The following is a 27,235-nucleotide window of genomic DNA, read 5'->3' on the forward strand; positions in this document are numbered from 1 at the left end:
CTAGGTTTCGAAAACCATAAATAAAATGAAAACTCCAATATTAGGCACTTGACGTAGCATTTCATGCTTTTCTGACAGGTATCTTTTATGTAAAGTTAAAAGCGGGGTAAAGGTGAATTTTTAAAGGTGTTTTCTGCTTGCTGTAAACAAAGAAAATGGAAAGTGATTCAAAAATACATCGCGGAGGTTATTCCACTGCTGCAGACTATATATCACATTTTAAATAAAAAAATTTAAAAAAAAACAGGTAGATTTCAGAGTTTCACTGTAAAAATAAACAGAAAAAAAGACTTTCATGCAATTTGAACTTGCATGGAAAACAACCCAGTGTTAATAAAAAGCAAATCAATAATTTTTGTTAAATTTTAATAATCTTGCAAGCCTACAAATAAAACCATCAACAGTCTGAGTTGAGATGACAGTTAACTGCGTTTCTATGACAACCTAGAGGAATAGTACAAGTCCTGACTTGCAGCTAAGCGAAGATATGAACAGAGTGACATTTACCCATACAAGAAAAATCTGCAGCTTTCCTTTAAAAAGAATCAATTCCTCAACTAACATGGATTTTCACTAAGTGTACAGCACTTTTAATTAAAGACAGGTCCTTTAGATCATCCTATAGGACTCTAAAACACTATCTGAAAATAAATTTCTTATCACGGTCATTTTTTACTGAGTTTTGAACTTAACGGCGAAAAGATTCCTTTTGGGGACAACAGACTAAGGCAATTAAAGATTTCTGCTCAAAAACTATTTAGTAATTTGTAACTAGCACCACAGGGTAAATTTACACATAGGAAGTCCCGCCACCTAACTTATTGACTTATGTAACCAACGAGAATATTGTACTTTTCACCTGATAATTTAAATTTTGTGTACAAGAAAAAATAGTTTGGTGTTTATAACCAATTTTTCATACTGTTTTAACGCTATCCACATCTTTCACACATCAGTACTTTTTTTTTTTTTTTTTTTTTGGTACGCGGGCCTCTTACTGCTGTGGCCTCTCCCGTTGCGGAGCACAGGCTCCGGACGCGCAGGCTCAGCGGCCATGGCTCACGGGCCCAGCTGCTCCGCAGCATGTGGGATCTTCCCGGACCGGGGCACGAACCCGTGTCCCCTGCATCAGCAGGCGGACTCTCAACCACTGTGCCACCAGGGAAGCCCCACATCGGTACATTTTATGTACCACTGTGACAATTCAAATGAAGACCTGAATTTTATTTAAAAAAAAAAAAAAAAAGTGTGTCATGAATTCAGGGGGTTCACAGAAAGATCATTACATTTTCTACTGTTCCTATTAATATAGAACTTAAAATGTTATTTCTGGATATCAGTTCTTTGTTAAAATACAGTTTTGTCTTGTTTGGGTTTTTTTCACAAAACAAAATGATACTAGATACACTGAAGGAGTGAGCTGAGATATTTACAAAGTCCAAGTTAAGTGAGTGGAGAATATCACCAGTGGAGCACTCCTGGACAATTCACAATCTCACTCTATGGACATGTCCTTCATCACATCCAGCCTCACCTATGAGAAAGACCTCAGTTGAACCTCTAGGAGTTTTAATAAGATGAATGGATTAGTTGATCTCATCATCAACTACATCTGACCAGGGGCAAATCCTTTTAATAAATATCCAATGTTTTCAAGCTAGATACAGTAGGGAACACTAACATCCTCAAAAACAAAACAAAACAAAATTCTCATTGTCTAAAAAAAAAAACAGTCTGAACTTCCACAGGAAAAAACCAAGTCTTAATAAAAAGCAAATCAATAACCAGCCATCAGTCTGAAAGTATAAAGGTTTTCTTCCTTGAGAACATTGTCTCTAGAATTCTAGTTACTTTAATAAGAATTGAAATACTCAAAATTGGTAGTCACCCTTATAAGTTTAAAGTATTTTTAAAAAGCTATCAAAATCTAGTGTCAGACATTTGAACTTTAGAAAATTTGTATTTGAAACCATTTTCTCTCTTAACAAATAATTCACTTCATAAGAAGCCCCATGATATATTAAAATATTTCTTTTTGATCACTATTTATTAGAGGAGATAGAGAAGAAAAAAATAAAACACAGTAGGTGCCAGATACAAATAAGAATTTTTTAAAGCATAACTGAAATTACACTGTAAGTCAATCAAAACACACAAGTCGCAAAAACATAACTAACAAATTTTTAAGGAATAGAACTATTCACTACAACAGTAACTGCATCAACTTTACTATCAACAAAGGTAATATAAATAGTCAAGAACTATTTAGTATTGTGCATATGCGTTTATTTGAAACTGTAACGTTACCAGTAAACGTACATGGGCAATAAAGGACATCTCCACCTACGTCATATCAATCTGGAGCTTTTCCAGAAACAGTAGAAGAGGCTTATGATTAGAAAAGCTGTATAAAAAAGACGAACTGTAAGATTCAAAATTCATCAAGAAATTAGGACCTTTTTATTAACTTTGTATTTGCCCCCTCCCCAAATGATTGTCACCTCCTTAAAAGGGCAAGTGCCACTATTGACTGTTATAGATGACAGTTCTATTACAAAAGGATGATTTTACTTACACAAAAAGATGACTATCTGGTAGGGAAGATGGCTTCATATAGCCTTCTAAAATGTCAAAACCTATCAAGAAAACTACATAAACAAGCCAAGAGAGTAACTTCTGGTTTCCATTAACAACACAAGGTATTACAGCTGCCTCAATGACCAAACTTTTTAAGAAACTGACATGGAGATATGGAATTCATCTACAATAAAACAACTGTGGTCAAAGCTCCCAGGATGCCTTTCCATCAGACTGGTGACAGACAAGCAATTACATTCTTAAATGAATGCAAATAATGTTGTTCCATTTTTTACTTTCAAGCAATACTGCTATTATTGAAAACATATTAATCAAAAACAAGTAGCTGAAATTAGGAGCCGATAAATGTAATCTAGATGACATGGGTCTAACTTTTTCATATAGATAGAAAATTCCGATGAGTCTACTCATATGCATATATTATTTTTTAAAGCTTAAAATGCATATGGTTAAATAAGTGGTATTCAACTGGAGGTAATTTTGCCCACCCCCCAAGTCATTTACTTGGCAATGTCTGGGGACATTTTTGTTGTCACAACTGAATTGGGGGAGAAGATGCTACTGGTATCTAGTGGGGTAGAGGCCAGGGATGATGGTAAATATCCTACAGTGGACAGGAACAAAAAATTATCTGGTCCAAAATGCCAATAGTGCCAAGGTCAAGAAACCCTGGGTTAAATAAATTTCACAAGATCAAATATGACAGAGACCCTAAAATCTGTTTTCAAAGACGATTTAATAACAAAGGGAAAGGTTCTCAAAACATCTTATTAGGTGAACAAGGAGGTCATAAAAGCCTGCTTTGCGTGATCCAAGTGTTATTGAAGAAATTCATATACACATGTGGGGGGAAAATGAGAAGAATAAACACCAAAATATCAATAGTAACCTCCCTAAGCTTCGGTTTCTTCATCTGTAGAATGAGAGTGATAACAGGACTCCCATCACAGGGTTGCTGTAACCATTACAGAAGATGGCAAATAAAAATCATTACTGTGATCTACTGCCAATATTTTCTAAACTTGCTAAAATCAATATGCATTATATTTATTATAGAATTATTATATTTATATATTTTTACAACCACTGTTCAACATCCTCTTCAAAATTTTGTATCTACTGAACTAAGATTCTTTTTTTGTTTGTTTGTTTTTTGCGGTATGCGGGCCTCTCACTGTTGCGGCCTCTCCCGTTGCAGAGCACAGGCTCCAGACGCGCAGGCTAAGCGGCCATGGCTCACGGGCCCAGCCGCTCCGCGGCATGTGGGATCTTCCCGGACCGGGGCACGAACCCGTGTCCCCTGCATCGGCAGGCGGACTCTCAACCACTGCGCCACCAGGGAAGCCCCTGAACTGAGATTCTTATCTCTTAAAGCTGCTCTCCTTCCTGTTTAACACTTTGACTAGAAAAGTGAGAAAAAGTTGAGCCTGTAATCATTGAAGAGCTCTACTTGAGATTCACAAGATATGCAGTCTTCATAAACCCTGATCTCTCTTTTGCTCTGTAGTATCAGAATTTCATGTTCAATTCAAGGAGGAATTTATATTGGGAAAGCGCTAAGAATATAGAGAGGAGGGGGGAAAATGAGAAAAGCAAATAAGCTTTTCATTTCCTTCCAGCCATATGGAATAACCTGACCAATCTTCAAGATATGCCATTCAGGTGCACAATTTCCGCCACTAAAGCCAACAAAACCCTCTTTTCCTTTCTTCCCAATACCCCTTGGTGATCCCAAGAGCCTCAGAAGCAGGGTTTATGCCTTTTCACTGTTCTGAACTTCACCTAACAAAACCGTGGGTACCTAATAAAGGCCAGTGAAAACACAAGTACATCGTTAACGGCAGACCGAGTTTAGGAAGAAGCTTTTCTGAGACATGCTCATTTAGATTTCCACACAGGAAAATCCAAATCATAGAATAGCAGCCAAAAGGAACCTCAGAGATCATCGAAATTATGTGTTATCTTACAGACGTGGGGAGGGGAGGGCATGGGGAGATGGAGATACCAAACAAAGGCAAAGAGCAGCAGACAGTAGTAGTAGCAACAGAGGTCCCGCAAACTCAATGTTCATGACAAATTTACATTTATTTATTATTATTATTTTTTTTGGTACACGGGCCTCTCACTGTTGTGGCCTCTCCCATTGCGGAGCACAGGCTCCGGACACGCAGGCCCAGGGGCCATGGCTCATGGGCCCAGCCGCTCCGCGGCATGTGGGATCCCCCCAGACCGGGGCACGAACCCATGTCCCCTGCATCAGCAGGCGGACCCTCAACCACTGCGCCACCAGGGAAGCCCACATTTATTTTTAATCTCTATGTTTATTGTTATATTAAAAAGTAAAATGCCACAGTTCCTTGAGATTATTTTGTCTGTGAGGAGATTAAATACCTCTCGAGCATCTTTCAATTGGTCATTCCCTATTCCAGGTGCAAAGAAGCACCTGGCTAGCTAGCCCCACCAAAGCCTCTGACAGCTTCTCAATAATTTCCATGAAGAAACAGATACAGATAAAAGCCCCGCATAGCAATAAAAATTAAGATAAACCATTACGAAAGTCAAGGAGAAACTGATAACGTATGTTGAACATGAACTCATGACACATCTTGATTTGGTTCATGAAAAAGTAATCCACCTGAACAAAATGTAGAAAGATGCTTTTGGCTCTCCCACCAACGCTCCATGCCCATGACTCAGAGCCTGCCCCACTCGACAGAGCGGACACCCACCCCACCCATTAGGGATTGTTTTTCTCCAGAAGGAGGTGACTATCTACAGCTTCTGCCCACTGTTTCTCTACACTTTCAACCTTAGCCACCATCTGCTTACATCGCCCTCCTATGGGCAGAGACTATAAGTCCCTAACAGCTGGATAGTGCATTACTGACAGTCTGGGAGTTCCAGCTGTAAGCACTGCAGGACCGAGAAAACACTGGCATAAGGAAGGTGGGTATTGCAGGGAGCCAGAGAACGCTAATAAAGGTAAAAGCAAAAATGCATTAATAAACCAGAATACGGAATAATGAGTAAGTCCAAGGGTTAGCACTTTTTAAAGACAAACAGAATGAGATAACCACCGTACACACTGACAAAATAAAAATCATCAAAGTACTACCTACCTCCTGCAGAAAGGTACCTAGCCTAGACTGTTTTAGCAGCAAGTTCTATTAAAAACCCTCAAAGAACAGAAAATTCCTAAGTTATTTAAACTATCCCACGACAGTGAAATAAACACTTCCTAACTCATTTTGAAAAGGGAGCATAACTGTAATATCAAAACTCCCGAAGAATACAACAAAGGAAAAAAAAAGAAAAAAACAGAGTTCAGTTATCTGATGCAAGAATGTAAATGTAAAAATTCAAAATAGAATATCATAAAGCAAACTCTGCATATATTAATAGAAAGCTTGGTGATCATATCGATCAAATATTGTAGAACTGCAAAGACTGGCTATTAAGAGATCTGATTTCATCATCTGATAGGTCAAAGTAAAAGCCCCAAAGGCCCACACTGACAGATACAGAAACAGCATTTATAAAATTAAACACTCATTTCTGATTTAAAAAAAAAACAACTTTCAGTAAATAGAGATCTAATATCACTTTATTTTTCAAAACTGATTTAGAAATTTTAGCCAAGGTGAAAGACAAGAAGATGAAAAACAATAAATGTAGCATTGTTAGGATGGTAGTTGAAGATGTATGGAAAAAACAAAACAAAGTTTATAATGATGAATTTTGTGTCAACTTGACTGGGCCATGGAGTGCCCAGATATTCAGCAAATCATTATCCTGGGTGTTTCTGTGATGTGTTTTTGGAGGGCAATAACACCTAAATTGGTAGACTGAGTTAAGTAGATTGCCTTCCCCAGTGTGGGTGGGCCTCACCAAATCAGTTGAAGGCCTAAATATACCCTCTCACCGAGTGAAAGAGTTCTTCCTGCCTAACTGTCTTGCAAGTGGGTGACTTCTTTCCTGTCTTAGGATTTGAACTGAAACATCAGCTCCTTCTGGGTCTCCAGCTTTCTGACTCACCCTGAAGGTCTTGGGACTTGCCGGCTCCATAATCACGCGAGCCAGTACCTTATAATAAACCTTTCTCTCTCTTCTAGATCCTACTGGTCTCTCTCAGATCCTCGTTCAGATTCTACCGGATCTCTCTCAGATCCTCTCTCTCTCAAATCTCTCCCGCTCTCCCCCCCTCCCCCTCCCTCTCTCTCAGCTCCTGTTGGTCCTAAATAGAGCCCATTGGTTCTGTTTCTCTACTGAACCCTGACTAATACACAGCTCTTGCCAAGCCAGAGAGAGCTGGCCTGGGCTGCTGGCCCCCTTCCCCTAAATCAACCCTGAAGATTGTATAAAAATGATAGGAAGGAGGGATTCCAGAAGAATATCCCTGAGTGAGAAACCATGGAAGCAAGTGAAATCATCTAGAAGGGGGAGCTGTTAAGACCTGATGCTCACCTCTCCCCCACAATGCCTAACTTGGAGGTTTTGCTGCTCCTTTCACTACAGAAATCAGCAGGAACAGCCGAGCCCTTGCAAGGGTGAGGACTGACCTGCATTCACTCCTCTGTCTTCTAGCCTTCCGCCACCAAGTGGAGATTACCTCCTCCCAGGGCTGCTTCCCTGTAGATTTACCTCAAGGGCACTTTACAAAGGCTCAGAAGACTCTCAGAAACTCCCACACTGAAACATATTTTTCGAGGACATATCCAAATAGAAAGCAAAAATCTAGGAGATGCTGTAAGAGATACGAGAAATAAGAATGATCAAAAAATCTTGGTAAAGGGCTTCCCTGGTGGCACAGTGGTTAAGAATCCGCCTGCCAATGCAGGGGACACGGGCTCGAGCCCTGGTCCGAGAAAATCCCACATGTCGCGGAGCAACTAAGCTCGTGCGCCACAACTACTGACCCCGTGTGCCACGACTACTAAAGCCCGCGCGCCTAGAGCACGTGCTCCGCAACAAGAGAAGCCACTGCAATGAGAAGCCCGTGCACTGCAACGAAGAGGAGCCCCTGCTCGCTGCAACTAGAGAAAGCCCATGTGCGGCAACGAAGACCCAACGCAGCCAAAAAAATAAAATAAAAGTGTTTTTTAATTAAAAAAAAAATCTTGGTAAAGTTCACTAATGTCATTTGTTAACAAAGGACAGGGGAAGAAAGGATAGAAAGTTATTCAAAAATCTACTGGAATTCAAAATCAAGTGGGCAGTCACAAAATAAGCTAAAATAAAGTTTTCTTATGCCAGTTGTACCATACACAGTCCTCATACACTGGACAAGTTACTTAAAACCTCAGGTACCTCATCTTTTGTGAAAGGAGGATGATAATATGTATCTTATAGGATTGTTGTGAGAATTAAATGTAATAAATGTATGTAAAGCACAAAGCACAGCATCAGCTAAGTATCCAGTGAATGTCAATTACTAAAAATATTACCATTATTTGTATTATAGCCCCCAAGTTTAAACGGTATAATTCGTATCCTCCCTTTGGAGTTTATTTCCAGACATAAAATTGAGCAAACAAAATTATTTCTAATCTAATTCCATCTTTGTTTTATACTACTTTCAAAAAATGAAGATATATTACTTTTGAGTTTGTCACATCGTTTCAAAAATGTTTTCAAACATATCTAAATGTGAATCTTGTTATAGAAAGTTAAAGAAAACGTTACAGTCCCATTCTTATTAAGCCAATAGTCTCTCCTGGATGCTTGACCACAAGTAGCCCATCACAGGCCAAGTATCTCAAAAATGCCCAACCACTGATAGAAATGATGAAAACAGACTAAAATCTTAAGCTTTATCGGAGGTTTCCCCACTCCCATCTCTTTGATACTATTTTGAGAGATTTATTTAATCCACTGAGGTCTTTGGAGAAGAGAGTCATATTCTAAAGAATTATGATTACATGGATGCCTGTGAATCACTATATTTAAAAACGGTGCCTAGAGCCCATGCTCCGCAACAAGAGCACCCTCCACAGTGAGAAGCCTGTGCACTGCAATGAAGAGAATCTCCCCGCTCGCCACAACTAGAGAAAGCCCGTGCTCAGCAACGAAGACTCAACGCAGCCACAAAAAAAAAAAAAAAAAAAAAAAAAATGGTTGTACTCAAACTGAAATAGCTCATGGATGAAAATAAATCTATGTGTTATTTAGATTTGTTATAGCATTTCTGGAGTCTGCAGAGAAAAAGCTGCCTTAAAGCCTTGACAGGGTAGTATCGGGCCCTAACTGTTAAGTAGAATTACCATTTAAACAACATTCTTGAGCAATTATCAGAAAAGACACACCTAAGTTTTTATAAATATAGCTCCCAGTATTAGCAATTTTGTTACAACTATCTTCTGTATGTTCTCCTTTGCTGGATGTATTTTACTCCTAAAACCCTAAGAATAAAGACCAATGAAAAGTGCTAAGGGACCAAGATTATACAATCACATTATTTACTGTATTAATTTGCTATCGCTGCTGTAACAAATCACCATAAACTCACTGGCTTGAAACAACACAAATTTGTTATTTTACAACCCAGTACAGATCTCACTGGGCTGAAATCAAGATGGTAGCAGGCTGTCTTCTTCTGGAGGCTCTAGGGGAGAATCTGGTTCCTTGTCCTTTCCAGCTTCTAGAGGCCACGTGCATTCCTTGGCTGTGGGTCCCCTCCTCCCTCCGCCACCTACAAAGCCAGCAAGAGCAAGTCGAGTCCTTTCTCACATCACATTACTCTGACCTTCTCAACCTCCGCCTTCCACCTGTAAAAACTACACTGTGACTTATGACTACATGGGTCCCACCTGGATAATCCAAGATAACCTCCCTATCTTAAAGTCAGCTGATTAGCAACCTTAATTCCATCTGCAACCTTAATTTCCTTTTCCATGTCACATAACATATTCACAGCTTCCAGGGATCGGGATGAAGACATCCATGGGGGACCATTATTCTACCTATCTGCCTGTTATTAAGAATAATATATCAATCAGAGAGGATAAAAATGATGGCGGCTATGGAGCTGGATTCCCCAAGCTGAACCCCAAACTAAAAGAGTTCTCATTGCTTGCCCCTAAATTAAATCATGATCCTTTTGAGGACACGGGGTGGGATAAAACTGTTCTCAGCTTGAGTCAGGAGGCCAGGGGTGGTCACTGGTGCATGTTTTTGACAAAGGGACCTCTCAAAGGTCCCTTTGGTTTCACCATCTTCAAAGTAAACATACAATGCCAGCTTCCTATAATTGCTGTGAAGAGTAATTCATTTGTTCACTCACAAGTAGCTCTGCTAGTGAGAACCTGGTGACAGGGTCCCTGACTTCTTCAAAGTACCTGGCATAGAACTGGACAAAAATATCAAAACAGCGGTAGCAGCAGCATGCTTACTGAATATGTTTTAACGACAAAGTGCTAAATAACTATCATCTCCTTTAGCAGTCACTGAACAACTGCGTCCCTTATGAGCATTCTAGATATCAACATCTTGTACTACACAGTACAAGAATGTCTGAAAGCATCTGAGACATTCTGCCAACCCCATCTCCCCTGAGCCCATTCCAGTCAGGTCCCACCACCAACTCCACCACTACGAGCCACCACGACTGCTCCTGTAAGGAGCACACCAATGGCCTCATTACAGATCCAAGGGGGAAGCCCTAGACCTCATCTTATTCCTCCTCCCAGCAGTATTTGGTATAACTGACCACGCTCTTCCTCCTGAGATGCATTCCTCCCTTGGCCTCTGAGTCACTGCTTTCTAGTGGTTCTCTTCCTACTTCACTGGTTACTCCTTCTCACTCCCCTTTGAAGATTTCTCTTCATCTACCAGACCTCTAAAACGTTAGAGTACGCCTTGGTGCAGACATCAGGCTTCTTATGTATCTGTCTTCACGCCCTAAATGATCTCATCCAGTTTCATGGCTTTAAACACCATCCAAATGCTGATTCACAAATTCTTTTTTTTTTTTTTTTGCGGTACGCGGGCCTCTCACTGTTGTGGCCTCTCCCGTTGCAGAGCACAGGCTCCGGATGCGCAGGCCCAGCGGCCACGACCCACGGGCCCAGCCGCTCCGCGGCATGTGGGATCTTCCCAGACTGGGGCACGAACCCGTGTCGCCTGTATCGGCAGGCGGACTCTCAACCACTGCGCCACCAGGGAAGCCCTGATTCACAAATTCTTATCTTCAGTCCAGACCTGCACTAGTCTTTTTTATCCAACGACCGACTTGCCATTTCCACTTGGATGGCTAATCGACATCTCCAACTTAAGATACCCCAAATGGAATTTCTGATTTACCCACCCCGCCCAACTACCACCATCACCAGCAACTCACCCTGAGCACCAAAACCAGTGCTAGCTAGAGTCTTCCCCTATCTCATTTAAAATACTCCATCATCCTAGCTGCTCATGCTTGATTCCTCTCTTTCACTTACACGTCTGCCTCCTAGTCAAGAAATCCATTGGCTCTACTTCAAAAAATGCCCCAAATCTTCATCACCTCTAGCCAGAGTGTTGCCAAAGCCTCCTAACTGGTATCACTGCTTCCTACTTGCCACCACCTCCCTGACTTTTTCTCAAACGTCATCCAAAGGGATCTTACCAAACAATGATCCTCCAATGGCTTCCCAGCTTACGCACGGTAAAAACTAAAGTCCATAAGCTGACTTACAGGCTCTAGTTCTTGACCACTCATTACTTCTCAGACATGATTTCCTATTATTCTGTTGCAGCCCTGCTCGTATCCTCAAAGACCTCTACTCTAGCAGGACCCCAACTGAAGGTACTGTATTTGCTCTTCCTTTCACCTATGAGATCTTTCCCCTGGATATTTACTTATATGTCATCTTATTAGAGAGCCCTCCCCTACTGTCCAGGATAAAAGAGCATCCCTCAGCCCACTCCACAGTCCTCTTACCCAATGTTACTTTACTTTTATCCGTAACATGTATTTCCGCCTGATATATGTTTTTGTTTACTGTCTGCCTCCTTTATCAAATGCTGGTGTATCCTCACACCCAAAACATACTACTATCCAATAAATATTTGTTGTATAAATAAAATAATCAGTCCACCTGGGGCTGTCTAAAATAATTTTTCTCCTATGTAAATCATAAATTTCTCCTAGTGAAATTGTAAATTCTGTTCAAATATATGTCATACCAGAAACAGTCATGTTCATCTTCTCAATCTCGAACCAGCAGCAGAAATACAGTTTCACAAATCCTGCCTCTGGAAAGTTTCTACTAAGTTTCCAAATATATCACTTTTATAATATATGCTTCACAGAGAATGTTTATCCTTGCCTGAATGATGCAATAATCAGCAGAACCTGTTAATATTAATAGCTCATTAAATGAAAAAGCAAAATTTTAATCCAAGGGCTATTTGGAAGGTTACAATATTATTACCCCATGCTCCCTTTCTCTCACCAATCAATTTCATAACAAGGTACATTACCATTTTAGTTACCAGTTGCTATAAATTTGTTTATTAAAATTAATAGATATAAAGAACCAATTTAAGTTTCAATAAATGATTCACAATGTTCTACCTACCAGGTAAAATAAATTATTTTTCCATGATGCATTTTCTCATTTAAAAAACCTATCTCCTGATTTCTCACCATGACTGGTTTTCATTTTAACAAAACTGAAAAAGAATTCTCCTTGTGGCAGATGCACTGAGAAGGTACATTTTAAAATTAATTCCTCATTCAACATAAACTGTGTATAGGTTTGTTTTAAATAGGTTCAGCTATTTGTCAGTCTTCTTGGTTTAGTAAAATTAATATATCTAACATATTCAAGACCTCCTAATTGTGATATTTGCAAGAACTAAGCCAGATCTGAATGGACATCACTTAGGAGGCATGTTTATAAATAATGGTAACAAAAATTATAAAGACAGAAGTGACAGTAACTAACCCTCTGTTATTACATGCCATGGCCCAGGCACAGGTCATGTAATTCACGTGCAATTCAAAGGAACACACCATAGGCAGAATAAGCCTTCGTTTATCTATTCAGTTGCCTTCATGAATAACTAAAGGTCACTGGAACCCTTACCTGGTAGAAAGCAGACCTCACTACATACCAGTTTCCGTTCGGGGCTCTTCTCTTTCCTTGCCAACCCTCTTTAGCCTGATGGCTTTCCCCTTGTTACTCTCCTCTTTGCTGTGCAAGTTTAATCTTGAAAGGTTAGGCTAACAATTTGATGCTTCTACTGCAAAGTTCTTTGTACAACCCACTAAACTCCTCTACAAAGGTGGCATATACTTCTAAATAAACAGTACACTGAGAACCTATTCAAAACAGCATTTTAAAAGAAATACATATCTCTATGAAGCAGAACTGCTTCAATTTCCAGCTCTATGAAAGTTTCCCACAGCACATTGTACCTGGTCCACAAATAGGAAAGGTCTTATGGAAGATGATGACATTTCTATATTGCTTTTGCCTCAATTTCCTCTCCCTGTGTCACTGATTCCACTCAGAAATAAATCTCTACTATGTCAAACCACTACAATTTTGGAACTGTTTATTACTTCAGCATCCTGCCTAATACAGTACTTAAAAGGACTGTGGTCCATATTAAATGAAATAATCCATGTAAAGCAATGAGCACAACACATGGAAATAAGTGAACCTGATAAAATGGAAGTAACTGATAATTCTTCATGATCTAAATATTGTCTTCCATTAAAATGTATATTATAAGAACAAAATGAATCAGATGTTGGAATTATCCGGCAAGGATTTTAAAGCAGCCATCATAAAAGTGCTTCAACAAGCAATTATAAATTCTCCTGAAACAAATGGAATAGAATATTTCAGCAAAGAAATGAGTCATTTAAAAAATGGAAACTTGAAAATTGGAAAATACAATACCCAAAAGAAATAACTCACTGGTTGGGCTCAACAGTAGAGATGACAAGGACAAAACCAATGAACTTAGGGATCTATCAATGGAATTTACCCAATCTGAACAACAAAGAGAAAATAGACTGAAGAAAATGAACCATCTCAGGGACCTGTGGAACAATAACAAAAGGGCTAATATTCACATTATCAAAGTCCCAGAAGGAGAAGATAGAGGAACTGAGAATATTCGAAGAAATGATGGCTGAAAATTGTCCAAATTTGGTGAAGGACATAAACCTACAGATTCAATTAGCTAAACGAATTCCAAAGAAGCCAAGAAAACCACTCCAAGAGACATCCTAATTAAAATTCTAAAAACTAAAGTAAAAAAAAAAATCTTGCAAGCAGCCAGGGAAACATGACACATTACTTATGGGAGAGTACCAATTCAAATGACAACAGATTTCTCATTTGAAATGACAGAGGCCAGAAGGAAGTGGCACATAATTTCTCAAGTTCTAAAAGAAAAGAACTGTCAACCACGAATGCTATATCTGGTAAAAATATCCCTTAAGAATGAAAGGGAAATAAAGACATTCTCAGATGAAGAAAAACTAAGAGGATTTGTGGCTTGCAAATCTACCCCTAAAGGATAGGCTAAAGGAATTTTTCTAAATAGGAAGGTAAAGAAGATAGAAGAAAACTGAAGAAGGCTTAGAACTTTAAAAAGAACATAAAAAATGGGTGATAATGGGGTAAACATAGCAGATTATCCCTCTTTTCATGAGTTTCTTAAATCATATTTGATAGTTGAATTAAAAAGTTTAATACCAACTGATGTGGTGCTCAATGAACAAAGTAAATATTTAAGACAACTGTATTTTAAAAATGGGAATGGTAAAGGGACATAAAAGTAAGGTTTCTATATGTGACTAGAAGTAGTAAAATGTCCTGGATACCAGTAGACTGTGACCAGTTTTGTATGCATATTTTAACACCTAGAGCAACCATTAAGAAAACCATACAGGGCTTCCCTGGTGGTGCAGTGGTTGAGAGTCCGCCTGCTGATGCAGGGGACATGGGTTCATGCCCCGGTCGGGGAACATCCCACATGCCGTGGAGCGGCTGGGCTCTAAGCCTGCGCGTCTGGAGCCTGTGCATCTGGAGCCTGTGCGTCTGGAGCCTGTGCTCCGCAACGGGAGAGGCCACAACAGTGGGAGGCCCGAGTACCGCAAAAAACAAACAAACAAACAAACAAAAAAACATACAAAGTAATGTACTCAAAACCACTATAAATCAATCAATATGGAATCTCAGAAAAATGTTCAAGCAACTCACAGAAAGGGAAGAAAAGAGAAACAAGAGAACTGAAAAACAGGGAAAACAAACAGAAAAAAACCCAGCAGACTGAAACCCTGATATGTCAATAATTCCCTTACATGTGAATGGTCTAACCACGCCAATGAAAAGAGTAGCAGAGTAGGAAAAAGCCAATCTCAAAAGGTAAATACACGGTACAGTTCCATCCATATAATACATTTGAAATGATAAATGTATAGAGATGGAGAACAGAATAGTGGTTGCCAGGTGGTGGAGGAGGGGGAGGGAGTGGCTGTGACTTAAAAGGGAACTTATTTTTCATCTTGTGATGAAACTGTTCTGTATCTTGACAGCACTGGTGGTCACAGGAATCTTCACATGTGATAAAAGTGTACAGAATCAAACACACACACACACACACACACACACAAATGAATGCATATAAAACTGATGGAATCTGAATAAGGTCTGGTCTGTAGATTGCATCAGTAACCATCACATATCATATCATGTCCTGGTTGTGATGTACTAGAGTTACCCAAGATGTTACCCTTTGGGAACTAGGTGACAGGTATAAAGAAACTCTCTGTATTATTTCTTACAATGGATTGTGAATCTACGATTGTCTCAAATTTTTAAACTTTTAAAAAACTCAAGAAAAAATTGCTTATTAGAGTAAAAACAATTTTGGTTTTATATAAAATCTTGGATAAAATAAAGAGGGCAAGAAATAAACCAAACTTTTTCCCTAACTCCCTGTTTGAGTTTGAGGTAGGGAAGGAAGGACATGCAGTTTTATTTTGGGTTCCACAGCTTTGCAACCCAAAAGTTCTGTAATATGTACAGACATTAACAAGTTTTGTTTAAAAGTAATAATTGTATTGTTTTGCTAAGTATATAAGTAATGCATATGTTATGAAAAATTTAGAAAAATGAAGGCAGATTATGATAAATAAGAGTCACATGACCCAGTGATAATATGGCCTCGTAGTTTTTCTTTCTATGATCATATGTGGACTTTGGAGGGTGAAGAGAAACTGGATTATACTCTAAATCAGGAATCAGCAAACTACAGCCCACAGCCAAATCCAGCCAGATGCCTGTTTTTGTACAACCCACAAACAAAGAAGGGTTTTTACATGTTTATATGCTTACATACCTTCATAATATCCTCAGTATTGCCTCTTTGATTGCAAAGCTTTAAGTACTTACTATCTAAACATTTACAAAAAGAGCTTGCCAATCACCCCCACCTCTAAACTGCATTTTTGTAAAAAAGCTTTTTTAAATTAAAAAGATAATGCAATTCCTTATTTCTAGATATTTAGCCTGTTCTCAAATTTTTATAATATAAACAAAGTTGTAATGCACATTCTTGCAGCTAAATTTGTGCACACAGAGATGAATGTACTTTTCAAAGGGGATATAACTTATAACATTATTTTATAAATAAGTATGTTATATGTATGTTTATAATTATTTAAATATGTTTTAATTATTTTGTAAATAAATAACATCATTTATTTTATGACAAAACAGGAATTTTATTAGATTATTAATGTCATACATACATTAGCTAGACAATCCTCTCTTCTCCAGAACAGAAAGCCAGTTCAAAGATTCCAAAACTGATGTCTTATCCTACTAGTTGAATAAGCCAAACTCTGTAACATCACCCAAAATATCATTTTATACATAGGAAGAAGTTCTAAGGAAGGTTTTTTTTTTAAGGCCTGTCTACTTCTATAAAAGTGCATAGAGGAAGAGTCTGGCATAAAATTACAGAGGCCAAGATGAAGTTGAAGGTAGCGTCACTGAGGTGAGAAGACCAGAACTTGCAGTCAGACTGCTGGGTTCTAATCGGTTTACAAGCCAGGTGACCCTGGGCAAGTTAACTAAACACTCTTAAGTCTGTTTCTTCATCTGTAAAACAGAATCATGGCCAAGTCATAGGGCCGATTAATACATGTAAGCACTGTTTCCTACATTGAACGTGCTTGTTTTTGTAATGAGCCTCATTATCCAAATAGATGCCCGATACTGTGCTCATTCCACAATACCATCTTTGCTCCAAAGAGAGCTCAGAACCTTCCTCTATAAGCAGTAACTTGTAGGATTTTAAAAATAAAATCCCAGATATTAGCTTGCTCACTTGCGTGTGTGTGTGTAAAAGTTTATTGCTTGTTTCAGCCAGAACAAAGCCATTAATAAAAGGAGTCACCAATGAAGTAAAAAGTACCACCTTTGAGGAAAAAAAATTGAATACAGAGGTATCAGATTTTAGGCTTAGAATGTCTTTTGCCTTTAACTGCCTAATCATGGGGTTTACTCTGCTTCCCACCATACAGCAGCACTAGATACTTTGGAAATCTTGGACCACACGCCCCCGCCCCATCTAGCTCATCTCTCACATACCAGCCTATACTTCCTGTTCACTGAACTTGAGAAGTATTTCCTCTCTGCCTTCTGCTACTGCTTAGCCCAGGCCCCTATACCCCATCTCTAATGGGGGCTTCCACTGGAAACTTCCTGCCATGGGTCTCTCCGGCCAGTTCATCTGTCACCAGCCCCTATCCCCACCCCTGACAATCAAGGCTTTGGCTGCCTCCCCTCTGCCGCCCACCCCCGTGTCCACAGGGTCAAGTCCAAACTGCCAGGTTTGACACATTACGAGCTTCACATCCTCACCCTGGTTTCCTTGTCTAACCTCATCTTCCCAACTTCCTCCTGCATGCCAGCCACACAGAGCTCATCAGCTCATCAGCTGGCTGAACGTGCATGCGCTTTCATGACTTGGCCTCGGCACATACATTCCCTCCTTCCCAGAGACTTGCCCAGCCTCTCTGCCCAGACTCATCCTCCATAATAGCTCCTGAAGACTCCTAATGAAGCCATTCCTGACCAAACATCCACTCCTCTGAATTCCCAGAGCACTGTGCTACCACCTACATGATAGCAGCCTTCATCCCTGAAAACTGAAAACATCTTAGAGCTTCAAAACGGGAATGAAATCCTTTCGAAGACAACATATTTCTTTGTTAAGCTTTACAAGACACCATCTAAGAAATAGTCTGGCTCACCATTTCAAGATGGAATAAACAGTAGACTGCATATTAAAAACAAAATATCCTAGACATGAGGGCCAGTTTAGTTAGCCTCCAAATTTGCCATAATTAAGTATTAACATGAATACAAGACCCCTAACTATGCAGCTTATTAAATAACATTACTTACTATCTTGGGCGTAATCTGGTTTTAAATTTCTACTTTAAGTATAAAGAACAAGTTAACATTGACATCCTAACATAAACACCACTTTCGTTATTTTAATTATACTCCACACCTCAAATTCATTTCCTTTGGCTGCAGTTTTCAAGATTAGTGGAAAACATATGGATAATTTTGAGCATTCTGTGTTCTCTTCTCAAACACAGTAAAATAAGAACTTTGAAGAAAACACAGGAGGAAGCTTCGTAACATTGGATTTGGCAATGATTTCTTGGATATGACACTAAGAGCACAGGAAACAAAAGTGAAAATAGGTTAACTGGACTATATCAAAAGTGAAAACTTCTACATATCAAAAGATACACTCAACAGAGTGAAAAAGTACCCTATGGAATGGGAGAAAATATTTGTATTCATATAACTAAAAAGGGATACACACAGATAAATATATATTCTTTATATATTCTTTTTTCCTTTATATATAATACATAGATAAAGATAAAGGTAAATCACTTATAACTCTACAGACCTTTACCTATCTAGCTAGCTAGCTATCCATCTATCCATCCTATCCACAGGTTGTTGAGTTGTATCTGTATCTATCTGATAAGGGGTTAATATCCAGATATCTACCTGATATCCATATCTACACCTGATAAAGGGTTAATATCCAGAATATATAAAGAACTCCTCAACTCAACAGAAAAGCAAACAACTCGATTAGAAAATGGGCAAAGGACTGGAATAGATATATCTCTGTAGATACACAAATGGCCAATGAGCATACGAAAAGACGCTTAACATCACTAATTATTAGGAAAATGCAAATCAAACCTCAGTAAGATATCACCTCACAACGTCAGGATAGCTACTATCGAAAAACAAAAAGGAAAATAAGTGTTGGTGGAGAAAAATTCCGGAAACAGGTTGCCCAACAATGTGAATATCCTTAATGATACTGAACTGTATACTTCAAAATGGTTAAGATGGTACATTTTATGTTATGTACATTTTACCACAACTAAAATTTTTTAAATTAAAAATTAACTAAAAGTTAAAAAAAGAACTTCAGAATAACCTAACACTATGGTTTTCCTGTAACGTGAAAGCCCAATTTATATGAAATGCAGCATTTCATAAAGTGATAGAAAAATAAATTCTTATATTACATGGTTGAAAACACTTGAGTATTGTTGCTCACAAAAATGGAAATCACGGGGCCTCCCTGGTGGCGCAGTGGTTGAGAGTCCGCCTGCCGATGCAGGGGATACGGGTTCGTGCCCCGGTCTGGGAGGATCCCATATGCCGCGGAGCGGCTGGGCCCGTGAGCCATGGCCGCTGGGCCTGCACGTCCGGAGCCTGTGCTCCGCAACGGGAGAGGCCACAGCAGTGAGAGGCCCGCATACCGCAAAAAGAAAAAAAAAAAAAAAAAATGGAAATCACCTGAGCATTTGAATAAACAAGAGGTATATGTACATAAAGGAAATGCCTGCCCTGAGAAAGCTTAATTAACAGTTACAAAACCTAAGAGGAAGAAGAGATAGAGGAAGAAAAGGAAGAATAAAGATTCTCTGGCCACCAAGTGGTGTCTCAATACCTATACCAATCCTAGAAGTGGAAAGTGGTTCAAACTGAGTGAGAAATCCAAGAAAAACTTCTCCAAAGACTGGACTGCAAGCCAACTCACTCTACCTACAAAGCCTAACCTTGGCTCTACCACCAGCCTGACTATTCTGGTGGTCCGTAAACTCCCTAGAATCAGTAATCTCTGGGAGGGTAACCACTTCAGAGCCAGCGGGGAGTCTCTCCAAGCCCTCAGGTTAAAGCACCAGGCTGTAAAATCAGCCACTGGCACCATAGCTAAAATATAAACTGAGGATCACTAATATTCACAGAATGCTTCCCATGTGCTAAATGCCAAATAAGATGCTTTGCAAACATCACTCTTCTCTAATCCTCACAGCAACCATACAAGGTTAGCAGTAATTCCCATTTTTCATATGAGGAAACTGAAGAATACAAGGGTTGAGTGCTATGCCCAAGGTCAAGCAGCAAGTATGAAGCACAGCTGAGATGTGAATCTGAGGTACCATCCGGAGAAGGCACCAGGGCTGGAAGGCAAAATGACCAAAAGAGCCCAGAGTCTGGGGACTAGAATCTGAACCCATTTCTCCCATGAAACAGCTACAACCTTAGATGCTCAGGTTCCTTTTTGGGTCTCAGTTTCCTCAACGTTCATGTATCTTTTCCATCCATTTCTTTCTTGGGTGTGGTCAACTCTTATTCCTTCACTTCCTAGTTTTTTGATTCATTTCTGTTCTGAGATTTTAAATTCCTGGTTTAAGATAGTCTTTCACATCTGCAAAGGCTTGTTTAAACATATTCAACTCATGATGGAGTGTTATGTCGGTGTTCTCTTGGAAAATTTTTGATTCTCACTTTGTTTTTTTCCTATAGTAGTTTTATACAGATGCTACCTGCTGTTTCAGATCATTTTAAAATGTCTTAGATTTTCCTGGACAGCACCAACAGGTGCTCCCATGAAGAGGTGAGGTATTTGGGTGTTTTACTAGGTTTCTTAGTTACACTGGTAAATGAAGGCCGTTTTCTTTAATAAGTGGCATCTTTTTTTTGGTGATGGGGAGAGAAAATAGGTAAATCTCCTGACTCTATGATATTGTTTGTTTCTGGGCACCCTGAATTTCCCTGCTTTTTCCTTTTCCCTTCACCACCAGGCCTCCAGGGGATGCCTCCCCCTTCTCTCGAGAAGCAGTCCCACCCCAATGCTGTATGGCCAGTGTTTCATGCATTTTCAAACCCCTTTCTTTAAATTTTCTGCTTTTCCAGTAAGCGGCCTGAGGTGACCTCTAAAAATGGTTCGCTATCCACCTGACCCAGAAAAACCCCACAAAATCATGCAAGAGGTTCAAATCTTTGTGTTCACTTTAAGAACACTTGTGAAACTGCCCAGACCATTAAGGGTCTGCATATCCAAAAGCCACCAAGTATCTGAAGGATGTTACCTTACAGAAGCAATGTGTGCCAATCTGTCCTTACAATGGTGGAGCTGGTAGGTGTGCCCAGGCCAAACAGTGGGGCTGGATGCAGGGTCAGTGGCCCAAAAAGAGGGCTGAATTCTTACAGCACATGCTCAAAACTGCAGAGAGTAACGCTGAACTTAACGGCTGAGATGTAGATTCTCTGGTCATTGAGCACAGCCAGGTGAACAAATTCCCTGCAATGTGGCACAGGACTTCCAGAGCTCAAGGTCGGATCAACCCATACACGAGCTCTCCCTGCCACACTGAGATGATCCTTACTGAAAAAGAACAGATTGTTCCTAAACCAGAAGAGGAGGTTGCACAGAAGAAAAAGATATCCCAGAAAAAAACTGAAGAAACAAAAACCTACAGCCTGGGAATAAATGCCACAAAAAAAAATAAATGCAAATAAAAGTAAAAAAAAAAAAAAAAAAGTGTCCAGCACCAGTCAGTGCTCAGATCCACCCGTCTCAGACCTGTTCTGACAACCTCCCCACTCAGGATGGGGCATGATTTCTGATTTCCCTCTGTTTTCTGCCACCGCTGGGGCTCAGCTACTCTCCCCTCATTCCCATCCATCTGACCCTCAGCTCCAATCAATCCAGAGCTGGCTCTTGGCTGGATTCAGATATTTATTTCCCCACTTATTTGGAAGTTTAGAGTACTCCCTGTTTCCTAACTATGCTGGAGACAGGGGTTATGCGTGCTTTGGTTTGCTTTCCTTCTGGATCCGTTTAGTATCTGAAGGATGTGGGGAAAGATTTAGATGTTGGTGGCTGCCAACATGTTCCTTATCTCTGAAATGAAATTCCTGGTCAGGGCTCTGACACTGCAGGATTCTGAACCAGTGATTCTGAGAACACGGGCTTCTCAGTTAAGTAGAACTTTCCAAAAATAAAAATGGTGTTGCTCTGAAATGCTTTCAATGCTTCATTAGAAATGAACAACTATTATATCCTATCTATAAGCAAATTCAGTAACACCTTACCAGGGGCTTTGAAGAGAGTATCAGAGGTCCTTAGTAGTGAAAATGTTAAGAACCACAACTCTAGAGCCAAACTACAAATGCATGATGGCGTGATATGTAAGATATCCTCCAGAAGAATATGTGTAAGTCCCCCTTTCCCCTCCAAAAGCAAAAAAGATAATAACTATAACATCAATCCAAATGCAATAGATTATATTAAATATCACATTGGTGAGGATTTCCAAAAGGTTACCATAAATACTTTTATATTCCTCTGAGCCAAAGGAAATACTAAAAGGAAAAAAGCAATTATTGTTATTAGTCCATCTATAACACTAATAAACTAATTAATCAGTGTTATGCTTAAACTTCTTTTTTATGCATAGCCTTGAGAAATTTTTTTAAAGCCCTCCTTTCTATATTACTTTTTTCTCCTTAAATTCAATCGTTAATACAACTTAGCTCCCCAACAGCTTTTAAGGTAGTTACTTCCCTTTTTATTTTATGAAGTAAATGACTATTTCAATGATTCAGAAACTATACCAATGAGCACGCCATATTCATTAAAAGAAAAAAGAAAGAATAAGTATTGCAGACCCAACGGTGGCTATTTTCAAAAGCAGGTTTTTAAGTGTCAAGATTGGTTTGTAAAACTTTGCATCAATTTCACCACTGTCAACATGCTTCAGGTTAAAATACTGTTCAAATTGAGGAAAAGATTTTGTGTTCCTTTTCCTGTTTATTTTTCAAGCCAATCCATTTAATAGTTTTAAAGATGACCAGCATGTCCTTCCCAAGGTTTAATCACCTATGGCCCTACTTTACCACGCCAAGTTCCGGGGAATGTTGCATTTAGCAAGGCATGACCAGCTCAAGATGCTGGCTTACCTAGAAATTCCCAGGTTCCGGAATCCCCACCTTACCTCAGACTCATCTGTAGATTCTTCAAGAGACCCAGTTTCCTACAAAGCAGAGAGCGGGGAAAACAGTCAGAACACGTGACAAAAGGAGAAAAAGTATTTTCAAGGAACAAGAGTCATCATGTCCCCACCACCAATATCCATCTGCCCTTTTTTGGAGGTAATTTGCAACTCCAGTTTAAAGAACTCCACATGGTCCAACTCTCGAAGGCCTCCTACAACACCTTCTCCATACCCTGCAGGGTACCCTGAGATGGTCGCTCTGGGGCCACATGGATCCACCGCTCCCAGTGACCTCCCTTGACTGGTCAGCAATGGTTAACAAATGACCCCAGGAATTCCTCATGGGAGGACCCAGAAGGCTTTTCCTTCGCTAAACATGGGAATCAGTCTGGCAAAGCAGCCTTACTGATCTCAGAAGAGACAACTGCCATCTCAAATTATCTATAAGCCAATTTTTATATGGCAAAGCTCCTGTGCTATTAATTACTATGCTATGAATCTGGCTGAGTCAAAATGATTGTCTTGCTTAACAGCTTTTACAACAGAACTCCCCTAGCGTGGTACCTATCAGACTCTGTGCAAACAAGCTGTATAATTTACATCCACTCTTTAAACCATTAACTGGAAGACAAATTCTGCCATTTAACACAGTTTCCCTCTTGCTAGACAATGAATCTTGCTGCTCTGGAGAAAACAAAGCAAAAAGGGGGGAAAAAATGGACTTGATTCCGCTAATCTCTCACCTGTCCACTCAAAGGGAATCTGCTGATGCCACGCATCCTCAAAGAGGTCAGCAAAATGAAGATTTACTTAACGTGCTTATAGATATCAATAGTAATAAAAGGTTACAACTAATATGCTGACACTGAACGTAAGCATTTCGCAACCATCCACGAGATTAAAGAAAAAAAGAACCAAAAAAATGGGGCAAGGACATTTTAGATACAGCAAGACCAAAAAAAATAAACATTTTAAAGAAAGTTGGATGCATATATTACTCAGTGCAAACTGGACTGCGGGATAAACACAAATCGGGCATTTGAAAATATTTTAATTTCATGCCTTGAAAATCACTGAGAACCTAGCAGGTGGCAGGCTGCCTCCAGAAGAGCCTAGTGGACAATACAGTCCCTGCTCTCGAAGTTCACCTGTGAAATAGGGATGAATGTTAGGTGTAATTAAGAATTGGATTGCAGTTCTATCATTAACCATGATGAATATCAGCATCTCCTCTATATCCCAATGCAGCCTGTTCTGGTTTCATGGCAATCTACATATTAGAAAGTCCTTATTAATTTGGAGCGACAATCTCTCCACAGTAAGTTTTGTTCTTCGCCCTAATACAACACGTAAAAAATCCAGCTCTTCGGGACTTCCCTGGTGGCGCAGTGGTTGAGAGTCCGCCTGCCGATGCAGGGGACACGGGTTCGTGCCCCGATCCGGGAAGATCCCACATGCCGCGGAGCGGCTGGGCCCGTGAGCCATGGCCGCTGAGCCTGCGCGTCCGGAGCCTGTGCTCCGCGACAGGAGAGGCCACAACAGTGAGAGGCCCGCATACCACAAAAAAAAAAAAATCCATCTCTTCTACTGCTTGCCAGTTCTCCAGATACTTAATGAAACATATCAGGCCGACCCTTCTAAATGGTTTCTCCCCTCCACTAACCATCCCATCCCCAGTTCCTGGTTTTACGGCATCTGCCATCCAGATCCTTCTATTTCGGACACGGACACACTCCACTTAATATTAATAGTCACTATTCTGATGTCTTTACTCAACATCTATACTATATTGCCCCTGATGCTAAATGTTTTACATGTAGCATCTTGAAATTTCCTAATGCCCTCGGAGGTAAAACGCAGAGGCTTCGAGGTTGAACTTAAATGACTTCTAACATCCCTGACAGTGCCTGCACATTAAGTTATTAGCATTAGCTAAACAAGTCTTTGACAACTGTGCCAATAAGCCACGGCGAGATTATTTCCCACCTCTAGAACTCTCAAAGAACACTTGACTACTCTTTTCAAAAAATTACATTAAACTGAAGGAAACATTTTTTTCCTAATTTGAGATCCATTCAAATATGCACATGGCGTATAAGGGCAAACGTCCCACTTCCATGCGTCATTAAAACAAAAACGGGCCCCCAACCAGCAATTTCAATCCAAAAACTCAAAATCAAATTACACTTCTGTTCCCACCGGAAAGCAGGCAGTGGTGGAATCAGATACCTCAAGGCGTGCAAATCTCAGAAATCTGAGTCCTCTAAGAAAACCAGGCTCTCAGAGGAGCCTCTGTGGCTGCCGGTTATCAAGAGAGAACCTTTATTCCAGGACACTCTCAGACTCAGCCTCAGCACCAGTCTGAACCTCCCAGACCTAGCTGTGGCCTCGAAAAAATGACCCTTTTTTCCACAGTGCTACCAAAACCATGCATGAGTGCCTTCAGGAATTGGCCTGGTCTGTTACTTCTTAGCTTAATTTATTCATCAAGACCCCCTCCCTTAATGCTCCAGAGACAGAGGCAACAGGAAGACGTGGAGTGAATGTCCCCAGCGAGGGATCCCAGAAGCGAGGCTGAATCTCGAGAAACAGTCAATGATTTTCAAACATTTTTTTAACTTCACATTCTCTCTTTCAAAGACTCTACCTTCAAATCAGGAAAGTGTAAGTTACAAAATTGTGTTAGTTTCAAAAACAGAACTACCATACGACCCAGCAGTCCCACTACTGGGCATATACCCTGAGAAAACCATAATTCAAAAAGAGTCATGTACCAAAATGTTCTTTGCGGCTCTATTTACAATAGCCAGGAGATGGAAGCAACCTAAGTGTCCATCAACAGATGAATGGATAAAGAAGATGTGGCACATACACGATGGAATATTACTCAGCCATAAAAAGAAACGAAATTGAGTTATTTGTAGTGAGGTGGATAGACCTAGAGTCTGTCATACAGAGTGAAGTAAGTCAGAAAGAGAAAAATAAATACCGTAGGCTAACACATATATATGAAATCTAAAAAAAATGGTTCTGAAGCACCTAGGGGCAGGACAGGAATAAAGACGCAGACATAGAGAATGGACTTGAGGACACAGGGAGGGGGAAGTGTAAGCTGGGACGAAGTGAGAGAGTGGCATGTACATATATACACGAACAAATGTAAAGCAGATAACTAGTGGGAAGCAGCTGCATAGCACAGGGAGATCAGCTCGGTGCTTTGTGACCACCTAGGGGGTGGGATGGGGGGGTGGGATAGGGAGGGAGGGAGGGAGACGCAAGAGGGAGGGGATATGGGAACATATGTATACGTATAGCTGATTCATTTTGTTATACAGCAGAAACTAACATACCACTGTAAACCAATTATACTCCAATAAAGACATTTAAAAAATTGCTAGTTTCTAAGATAAACAGGCCAGACACAAAAAGACAAGTATTGCAGGATTCCACTTAATATGAAACAGAAAGATGAACAGAGGTCAGCTAGTGCGGGGGGCTAGGGGAATGAGAGTTACTGTTTAATGGGTACAGTTCCAGTTTGTGATGATGAAAAGTTCCAGACATGGATGGTGGTGACGGTTGCACAAACATGAATGTACTTGATGCCACTGAATCACAACACTTAAAAATAGTTCAGATGATAAATATTACGTTATGTGCATTTCACCGTAATAAGAAAAAAGTTGTGCTGTTCTGCTTGAAGAAAAATGAAGGGCTGGAAAGTACCCAGTGATACAAATGTACAGCTGGACAAATCCTGGGCAACAGGCTGAAAGCTAAACTCAACAGTTGTTCCACTTTATCCTTCTTTTGCAAACCAACCCCTGAAACTTAATCATCTGCCCAAACAGCTTTAACGAACCATCTTGGTGCCTTGACCTGTGACCTCTTTTTTTTGGCCACACCATGGCATGCGTGATCTTAGTTCCCTGACCAGGGATCGAACCCGTGTCCCTTGCAGTGGAAGCACAGAGTCTTAACCACTGGACCACCAGGGAAGTCCCGACCTGTGACCTCTTGAATCTATTCATCAACCATCATCAGGATCATCTTCCCAGAACACACAGCACCCTGGTCACCACCCTCCTCAAAGAACCCTCGGGGGTCAGCAGATTTCAGATTCCCCAGCAAGGTCGTCAAAGCCCAGCCCAGTGTGGCACGTAGGGCACTTGTAGCCTCACTCCCCACTCTCTGCACAAACCCACAGCCCTCCAGCCACACCCGGTGACTTCTCACTCAGAGGTCACACGGTCACATCTCTCTGTCATTGGTGGCAAAAGAGCAACCTGCAGTCTG

At 40.2% G+C, this 27,235-nt stretch overlaps 1 protein-coding gene across 1 annotated transcript in view; it reads right to left on the reverse strand.

Annotated features, from left to right (window-relative positions):
• The window catches only part of VPS41 (VPS41 subunit of HOPS complex), a 194,646-nt gene that overhangs the window by 159,518 nt on the left and 7,893 nt on the right, over positions 1–27,235 (reverse strand). The window contains exon 2 of the mRNA XM_082631906.1: positions 22,940–22,978. Coding sequence (XP_082488032.1) covers positions 22,940–22,978 — 39 coding nt within the window. The remainder of the gene's footprint in view (positions 1–22,939; positions 22,979–27,235) is intronic.

The sequence above is a fragment of the Mesoplodon mirus genome (genome assembly GCF_964341445.2).
Source record: "Mesoplodon mirus genome assembly, chromosome: 9".
NCBI classification, from domain to species: Eukaryota; Metazoa; Chordata; class Mammalia; order Artiodactyla; family Ziphiidae; genus Mesoplodon; species Mesoplodon mirus.